The sequence below is a fragment of the Pteropus vampyrus genome, unplaced genomic scaffold, assembly GCF_000151845.1.
Source record: "Pteropus vampyrus isolate Shadow unplaced genomic scaffold, Pvam_2.0 Scaffold358, whole genome shotgun sequence".
Classification (NCBI taxonomy): Eukaryota; Metazoa; Chordata; class Mammalia; order Chiroptera; family Pteropodidae; genus Pteropus; species Pteropus vampyrus.
This window is the reverse complement of record NW_011889139.1, coordinates 552,928-562,410: the sequence shown is the minus strand read 5'-3', so window position 1 is coordinate 562,410 and position 9,483 is coordinate 552,928. Positions and strand designations below refer to the sequence as shown.

Below are 9,483 nucleotides of genomic sequence, written 5' to 3'. Positions count from 1 at the left end.
TGCACATCCTTTACCTGGAAACCTTCCTACCCCTGAAATTGTGTGGCTCCTTTTATTCCTTCAGGGCTCTCTTGAGTTGTCACATCCTCCAGAAGGCCTTTCTGGCGGCCCATCTTCCAGTCTGGCTGGTTGGGTGCCACTGCTTGTGCTCCAACCAACCCTCTGTCTTTCCCCCATCATGGCACCCATTGTATCGTATTGTAACTGTGAGCTTGTCTGCCTCCCCCATCAGGCTGCACAGAAAGTGTGCTTTTTATCTCTGGAATATCAAGTCCCACCCAAAACGTGGAAACCAGGTAACCTAAATGGACAATGACCTCTTTCCTCCTGGTATAAACTCCCACCTGTGATGACCTGCCCTGCCATGTCACTTTTCAACGTTGATCCCCTTCAGTCTCCTCTCCGGACCCCTGGTGGATCATTCCTTCATTTACTCCCTGCCATTTCTATCTCCCTGTCCAGCCTCCTGCCCCAGTCTCCTCAAACCTCAGCCCTGGCCCACCGCAGGCACACCTGGCCAGCAACTCTTTGGTCTGGTCGGTGAGAATGGCACTGTCCGCTTTCACCATGCAGACCAGTGCGGAGATGATGCCGGCCTTCAGGAGCCGTTTCACCCGCATGTCTATGAAGTCCTTCTTGTCCTGGGGAGATGAAAGGGTGGCAGTGGGTATCAGGCCAACCTGTATTGGAACTAAGATGGTGCATTTCTGACTTCTTGTAGTAGGCTGAATAATGACCCCCCAAAGATGCTCTAATCTCCAGAACCAGTGAATGGTTACCTTACATGGAGGAAGGTATTTTGCAGATGTGATTAAGTTAAGGAACTTGAGCCTGGGAGATAATCCTGGATTATCTTCATAGGTCCAATATAATCACAAGGGGCTTTATAAGAGGGAGGCAAGAGGGTCAGAGTTAGTAGTGACTACAGAGGTTGAAGTGATTCAAGGTCATGAACCAAGGAAAGTGGCTTTTAGAAAGAAGTTGAAAAAGATAAGGAAACAGATTGTCCCCTCTGAGTCTCCAGAAAGAACTTGCTCTATTGACACTTTGACTTTGGCCCAGTGAGACTGATTTTAGATTTCTGACCTCCAGAACTAGAAGATAATAAATTTGTGTTATCTTGGGCAATTATGGTTGTGGCAATTTGTTATAGTAGCAATAGGAAACTAATGTACTCCTCCAGGTTCTCTTTATCCAAACAACAGCCAAGGGTCTGTATAGCATGTTCTGCTGTTGTGAACTTCAAAACATCTCTTCCTTGCCCTCTCTCCTCCCAATACAGAGCAGCTGATATGGCCAGGAAATCAATCCCCAAAACTCTTCATTCACAGAGGAGTGAAATAAAAGAGCGATTATCCAAAACACTAGATGACCCATATGTTACATTTTTTGAAAATAGTTTGCTTTCCATTAGGGTATGTGAGAGGGTAGGGGGATATAGGCAGGAAAGGGGAGAGAAAGCAGATAAAGCTGACATAACAAATAGGTTGGGTTGCTGGAAACCCAAAGTCAGCCCCAGGGTTGAACAGTCTCAGATAATCGTGGGAGTGGCTGGGGAGAGGCTGACAGTCATGGACAATCTCCAGAAGTTACATTTGAACTTTACAGTAGCAGAACATGCTATACAACTCTTGCCCACATGAAATACTATGCAGCTTTAAAAAATGGTTTAGAGAATGACATAGCTATGAGAAAACACATAAGGTATTTTCCCAAATTGAGTACAAAATGATAACTACATTCCGATTATAACTATGAAAAGAAAAAAGATGCACAGGAAAACAAGCCTCTGCTAGGTAACATAACATACGAAAATGCTGATAGTGGTCAGGGGGAGATCATGCGATTGCAAATGGTTATTTTCTTTTCTCTCCATTTTTTTTTTTTTTGGTTTGTTTTCAACACGGATATATTACTTTACGTGACTTTAATCATTTTAAAAAATCTGAATGTTTTACTGGCTGGAAATATGACACATATATATTCATATGCAAGCAATATACACGAAGTATACCCTTGTGTGCAGGGGATCTGGAGGGTCCCAAGGGGATTTGTGATATCTGAGCTACTGTAGATGTATGTCCCTCTTCTTATATTCTTATTTACCACTCATATCCCTAAATCTAGATATCCCAGGAAACAAACATTTTGTAAGTGTTACAAGCATGGAACACAAGAGTCTGATGTCCATGATATCAACAAAAATTGCAAAATATTCATTATGGCTCAGTTTTCTTAGACTTCAAATTGTTGGGTTCCTTACCTCTCCCCACCCTCAGCTTTCTACCACCCAAGATAGAACATTAAAACTAAGAATTACATGAGTGCCAAATCCTCCCGAACACACTCTCACAGCACCTGGCCATCGCTATCTTTCCTTTCGAACTCTCTGGAGGTCTGGTGGCACAGACCCCTGCTGGAATGTCCCTGTCCTCACCTTGGGGTGCTCCTCAGGCACATGTTGCTTGGAGAACTTGGCAAGCTGCACAAGCTCGGGGATAACCTCCTTGACATCATAGCTGTTGGTGCAGTTCACCAGGGTGGTAGCCACTGAGTACAGGATGGTCTTGTCAGAGGTCTGGAGGGAAGCACGGAAGGAGAAAGGCAGCAAGGAAGCTTTAGAACGAACTTCTGCTTCCAAACGGTCCCCTCACATGGCCTGCAAGTGTATTTGGGAGGAGTGTGTGGCTGGTTTGGCTCAGCTCAGAGAAGTACAAGTAGCACAGAGGGAGAGGAATTGGCTGTGCTTATACGGAGTAGGCAAAAATTTCTCCTGCACCCTCAACAACACTCTCGAGGGAATGGGTGGGAGTCCTCGGAGTGTGCCCCTTGCTTTGTGCCTCTTTGCAAAGCCCAGGTCAACATGTTTTCACATAGTGTGACTACCTCTCCTGGGGCGGGGACAGGATGGACACGGATACCCTCTGGTCTGGCCCTGGGGAAACTCCTTCTCACATATCCTTCCTTTAGTGGTAGAAAAGATAGGGAAAGGAGTCTGGGATGGACTGGGACAGAGGGAGGGGACCCAGAGGAGGTTAGGTACTGGCTCTTGGTTCTTCAAGACCTCACTTCCTGAGGATCCCTGGGAAAAAAGACAATCCTCTTGTTCATCTTCCCACTGCCTGGAAGGCATGAAGAGTTGTGAGCTCATTTTGTAGTCAGGTACAATGAGGGCAAGAAAGGAAATGACCAATCTGGGTTTACACAGGGAGAAGAGGGTATAGCCAGGGTGAGGACACAGGGGACCAATCTTCCAGGCTTGGCGGTAGGCCCTGTGAGGCCGAATCCAATAGATCGTTCCTGAGGCCAAGGTCAGGGCCACACTTACCTTGGCCAGCTCGAACATGGCCTGCAGAGCAGGGATGTCCTGGACAAAGTCGTCCTTCACATCAGCATCCAGCGTGAGGTAGGCCAGGCCCTCCACTGCCCATCGCCGGGTCCGGGTATCTATGGATGCATTGCACAGCCACCTGGAAGGGGGGAAGGGGGGCCCTTGGGAGGGTTGCGGGGCTCAGGTCAGGGTAGTGAAGCCATTTCAAGGTAATGGGTAGCAGGTGAGGGGCTTTTCACCATCTGGCATCCACTAGGGCACATCCTAGAACGGAGATAACAGACCTAGGGTAATAGGACCTCCTTACTTGCGACATTGTTTGGCCAGCTTCTCTGTTGACCCTTCAGCAAACTGCCTGAGACCGTAGTCTGTGCCACCTGCAGAACCGAGCTTACAGAGTCCCTGTGGAGGAAGGGAGACAGTGGACTTTTGAAAGATCAGAGACATTAAGGCTTGGGGACAAGGCTTTGCTCAAACAGGTCTCTGTGGCTGGAAGACTTTGCCTCTTTTACTTTGCCTGGATAAACTTCTATGCATACTATAAAACTAAGCTCAGTGTCATCTCATCTGAGATGCCCTCCCTGAGGCTTCCAGATGAGGGTAGATGTCCCAAAAGCTGGAAGATATTACCCTGCTCCCTTTCCCTCACCATTTTGACCCCACAGATCTGAAACTGCAATGATGAAACTTGTTAAAGCACAAAAACTGGCAGAGAAATCCTATCTTGTGGGTAACAAATTCAGATATGAAGAATTTCACCCAGGAAATTCTTCAGGAATTTCCTGGGTGAAATTCTTAGGAAAAAAATGTCTTTCATAAGAGAAAGCTCATAATAACAGAAGCTAAAGTTAATTTTTAAAAATTTGATAGAAACAAACAAAAAAGATCAGACTCAAATTTTTACTACAACTGTTTACAAGGAAAAGATCAACTAAAATAATTTTTGTAAAATGGAAATGGAAAAAATAAAGCAGGTTTAACTGTGCCATGTAAAAACTGATTAAGGAAACAAACTGACTTTTTGGAGTTTGCTCAGAAAACACTTGCTGGACAAAGCTCATCAGCGTTAGTGTCATTCAAAAGCACAGAGGTGTAGGAGGTTAAATGGCAAGGTCCACCATTCCGAATCTATGTTCTCACAGCCTCCTGCATATCATCTTGCTCTGCAGGGGCCTGTGGGTGGGTCTGGGTGTCCCTTAGAGCATGATCTCCTCAAGGATAGGGGCTATGCGTCATTCATCCTGCTGTCCCTGGTGCCTGGCATGGTGTCTGGTACCTAGCCCACTCACCACCAGTGTTCGGATCTTGATCTTCTCATTTTTGGTGGTCTTGTAGATCTCTTTGAGCAGTGACACTCCATTGGTGATGATGAAGGTGGCACGGCTGAGCTTGGTGGAGGCATAGATGAGGGCCTCCACGGCCACCAGCTGGTCTGCCTCACGCTCTGAGCCACACAGCGCTACCATCATCTCCATCACACCTTTCAGCCCCAGCAACTGATTGCCCAGGTCAAAAGGGCCTTGCAGGATCCCTGACACTATCTGGATGGCAATCACATTCTTGTCCATGTCCTGGGGGTCAAACGTGCCCCTAAAACAGAAGACAAGGGTGATCAAGAGAATTGGCCCAGGGGGGTGGAAAAAGTGTGAGATTTGGGGGCAGATAGATTTGGATTTGCATCCTGGATTCACCACTCATGTGCTGTGTGACCTTGGACAATTCACTGAACCTCTCTGAGCCTCAGCTTCTTGACCTGGCAACTGAGGATGGTAGAATTATGTCTTAGAGTTTCAATGAGGTAAATGACATAACAGATATGCCAGGGATTGTGTTCCCCAAGAAACACACTCTGAGATGGGATTGACATGTAAGAAACTTATTAGGGAGAGCTCTTGGGATCAACATCTGTTGGGGGAGGGAAGAAAGCAGGACTGGACAGAAGGAGGCATTGGCTTCAATGCATTCATGACAAAGCCTCAGCCTGTGAAGAGTTCTAGAGCTGAGACACTCCTCAAAGTCATTCCACGTTGGTGTGAGAGACAAGTCATTCAATGCCGCTTGCCCTGGGAAGGGTGAACAGCTATCCTTAGCTGAGGCAAGTCCTGAAAGATGTGTCAGTTAGGAGCTGTCAGCCAAGAGGCTTCCCAGCAGCTAGGCTGCCTGGTGAGACAGTATAACAGCCACGAAACCACAAAAGGGCTTACCACGGTGCCTGACACATAGCATCACTCTGAAATGTGGCTGAGTCACAATGTAGCTGGAGCCATTCGCTCTCCTATCTGGTCTCAGTCCTTTCCCCTATCAAGTGACAGTGTGGACTAGATGAATCAGAAGGTTCTACCTTCCTTTCAGAATCTACTGTCATCTACTCTACAGGAGAATCTCCAGTTTGGAAACAGCAGGGCTGACATGCCTTCTGATCTTTCAGTGATCTGCCCAGGTTGGTTCAATGTGGAAAATCAGGGCAGATGTGCCCAGGAGAAATGCAGGTGTGTATAAACGAAAGAAGGCAGCATGGACTAGTCAGGAGAACTCCACACTGAGAGTTGGAGACCTGGGCTCTGGTCCTACATTTGCCTCTGGCTGACTGGGTGAACTGGGCAAGTCTCTCTGGGGGTGAGAGCTTGGCTTTGGAGGTTCTGAGAGCCCCTTTGGTTCTGACACTCCATGCCCTGCTCCTCATCTCTCCACTCGGTGCCAGGGAACCTAGAGCCTTTCATAGTTAGTTGGGTTCTTTAAGCTGGTTCCTCATACTAGCTGGCGCCTGAACCTCCACCCAGCTGTTGGCTCCTGAGGAAGCAGGGTGGGGACAGCCTCAGGTGCCAATTGTAGAAGGCATGACTCCACTGATTGAACCTCAGGTGACTGGCCTAGGGGCAGAGGCCTGTGCAGAAGCAGCATTCCATAGGCTGACAGGGAGGGGGCCTCAATCAAAAGCCTGTGCCCAAACCAGGAATAGCTGGGTGATATTTTTCTGAACTTGATTTAGGACCTCATGAGAGATTCAAGAAACTGACCACAAAAGCTGAAGTTGAGGAAAAGGAAGACCAGAGAAGCCCTAAGAAACTTTAAGCGAAACAAAGTCAGGGGTTAGGAGAAGCTATGGATTATGCAAGCGTCAGCAAACTTCAACTGTGGGCCAGATCTGGGAAGCTGGGAAACTGAGAATGGTTTTTACCATTTTAAAGAGTTTTATTTTTTTACTTTCTGGCCCTTTATTGAAAAAGTGTGCCAACCCCTAGAAAGGATAAAGGAAAAGCAGAGTGAAGGCAGGGTCTTTACCCTCCCAAGACTCATCTGAGGTGCTTTTTAAACATACAACCTCCTGAGCCATACCCCAGAGTACTAAGTCAAGGAGTGTCCCAGAAATTTGAATCACATACAAGTTTGAGGATCATTGGAATAAAGGATTAAAAGACCATGTAGCAGTGGAAGGAGAAGGGAGAGGACACATAAAGAGAAACAAAGAGGCAGAAAGAGCATCTAAGTCACAATAATGATGGTGTGACAGCGAGAAGACCCAGGAACTCCAGTCGCTGAGGGCCCTGAGCTCCTGTTTGGTTCTTAGAGCCTTGACAAGCTGATGTCTGCTCCTTTCAACTACAGAAAACTCTGGTAGGTTTAAAGTACGTCCAAAAATATTTGGACACTCCTCCCTGCAAAAGGTAGAGCCTAATTCTTTCCTCTAAAACATAGACCAGACTTAATGACTTGATTCTAGTGAATAGAGCGTGGTGGAAGTGATGGTGTGTGACTTCTGAAGACAATGCCACTTCTACTTTGCTCTCTCTTAGAACACTCACTCTAGGGGAAGCCATCTACCATGAGGGGCGGTCCGCACGGGGAAGAATCAAGGCCTCCCACCAACAGCCAGCACCAATGTGCCAGCCATGTGAACATGCCATCGTGGAAGCAGATCTTCCAGCCCCAGCCAAGCCTTCGGATGACTGCAGTCGAGGCCAACATATGATTGTAACTTCATGAGAATCCCAAAGCCAGAACCGCCCAGCCGAGCCACTTCCAAATTGTTGTCATGTTATTATAAATGATTATTGTTGTTTTGAGGTGCTAAGTATTGGGATAATTTGTTACATGGCCATCAATAACTAATACAGAGGCCGACCCCGTGAGGCCTCCAGGGAACTCACGTGATGTACTCCTCACAGATCTTGCGAAAGTGATCGCGCTCCGGGTCACAGCGCAGGTCGTCGTAGAGCTTATTGATGAGGATAGAGGCCAGCATGCGTGTGTTGTCAGTTAGAGGCAGGCAGGATGGCAGATCTGGAACCTGCCCCACCACCTTCAGGATCTTCCTCAGGCCTGCAAGACAGATGGCAGTTGCATGTGTAAGCCCCCTGCTGGGCTCTGTCCTCACAAACACCCCCTCACTCAGTCATGCCTTAACACCAGCTCCTTTCCATCCTGCCTTTGGCAGAACATGCCTCATCCAGAGTGAAGAGCACTGAGATGGGGCCAAGAGACTCAAGTTCTACACCCGACTCTGGCCTACTTGAGCAATTCTCCCCCGACTATAGGCTTCTCTTTTCACATTTACAAAATCAAGAATAGTTGATCTCAGAGGACTCTACCAGTGCTAACAGTCCATGGGTTGATGTATAACTTTCAAACACTTTTATATTCTCCTTTCCTCCAGACCTCGGTTTATTTGTCAAATGGGAACAATACTATCTCCCTCATAGAGTTTGAGGACTCAATGATTTAACGTATGGAAACTGCCTGGTGCCGATACAGACACAACATTATTGCTCAATAAATATTTATTATTTGTTTAGACTACTATATTTACTAGTAACAGTTATTTTCCCATTTCTTCTCTTCTGTTGAAGAATCTTCAGTGGCTTCCTATTACCCGTCAGGCTAATATAAATGTCATGTATTTCTTGAAAAAAAAAATGAATGAATGAGTGAATAAATAAATGAGCACTTTTTAGGTACTGGACACCAAAACAAAAGGAACAATCCTGACCTCCAAAAACTCATGATGCAATAGGGAAGACAGACGTATAAAGATTATAATACGATGTGATAAGCGCAGAGTAGTAACACCATGGACGGGGTGATTTGCTCCAAGGAAGTAAGAATTGCAAATTATTTTGAGCACTTACTCCAAGAGCTTTACACGTTAACTCATTTAGTCCTAACAATAATCCAACTGGTTAGGAATCATTATTCCCATCTTTCAGCGCACAAAAGCAAGACTTGGAGAAGTCAAATAAGTTACCCAAGATCACACAAGCGGCAAGTGACCTAGTGAGGACAATCTTCCAGGAATGTCTGATTTCAAAGCCCACAATGTTAACTGTGATACTATGCCGCTTCTGGGACAGTAGACAGCTTGACTTCAGAGCCAGGTTTTAGAGGTAAGAGTTGGTCAGATAGTAAGTGGCACAGGGAAATGGGACAAGGAACATTCAAGGTAAACACTGGAAGGCATGAAACTCTGAGTGTTAACAGAGTTCAGTGGTAAGTTTTATGCTATGTCTATTTTACTACACACATAAAAGCACTGGTAGGACTGGAGAGTAACAAGAAGGGGCCTGATGAACTAAGCCAAATTCCCTCTCCAAGGCCATGATCAAATGCACCTGTTCCACGTCCCGCCACCTCCTGCCACCCATCTCTCACTGTTCCCTTCTATTCCTGCCCTTGCCTGGCATTCACATTCACCTTCTGCTAGAACATTCAACCTCACCACTGCAGCTTTTTATTACTATACCAGGATTTTAAGTCCACATTATTTTTACCCAGGTACTATTTATTTTTATGCCTAGAATACCACTCTCCTCACCCCATAAACCATGCAGTTGGGCCTAGATCCTTGTGCAGAGAGGTCTGCTATTGATGTACAGCCTACAGAATACATGCAGAGAAGACTAGAACTGGGGGCGGGCGGGGGGCGGGCGCGGGGAAAATGTTAGGATGGGGCTTAAATACTTGAGTAAATTTCTTAATGTGCATTTTGCTGAGATCTGTGAAAACGAAACAAGGGAAGAGCGATATCAAAAGAAAATAAATTTCAAGGTGGTAAGGCTGATTTGAACCTTTCAGAACAATGTATGGTCTAAATGTCAATAAACTTGTAAGAGAATTTGTTGTAGTGCATTATAAAGCCACAGGTACAATTTCTGAAC

The 9,483-nt window shown here is 46.2% G+C and overlaps 1 protein-coding gene across 1 annotated transcript in view; it reads right to left on the bottom strand.

The window, feature by feature from the left end:
• The window catches only part of UNC45B (unc-45 myosin chaperone B), a 30,725-nt gene that overhangs the window by 8,532 nt on the left and 12,710 nt on the right, over positions 1-9,483 (bottom strand). The window contains exons 9-14 of the mRNA XM_023522867.1: positions 7,480-7,651; positions 4,621-4,921; positions 3,639-3,733; positions 3,329-3,470; positions 2,438-2,578; positions 514-641 (exon numbers count right to left, since the gene is read on the bottom strand). Of these exons, the coding sequence (XP_023378635.1) occupies positions 514-641; positions 2,438-2,578; positions 3,329-3,470; positions 3,639-3,733; positions 4,621-4,921; positions 7,480-7,651 (979 nt within the window). The remainder of the gene's footprint in view (positions 1-513; positions 642-2,437; positions 2,579-3,328; positions 3,471-3,638; positions 3,734-4,620; positions 4,922-7,479; positions 7,652-9,483) is intronic.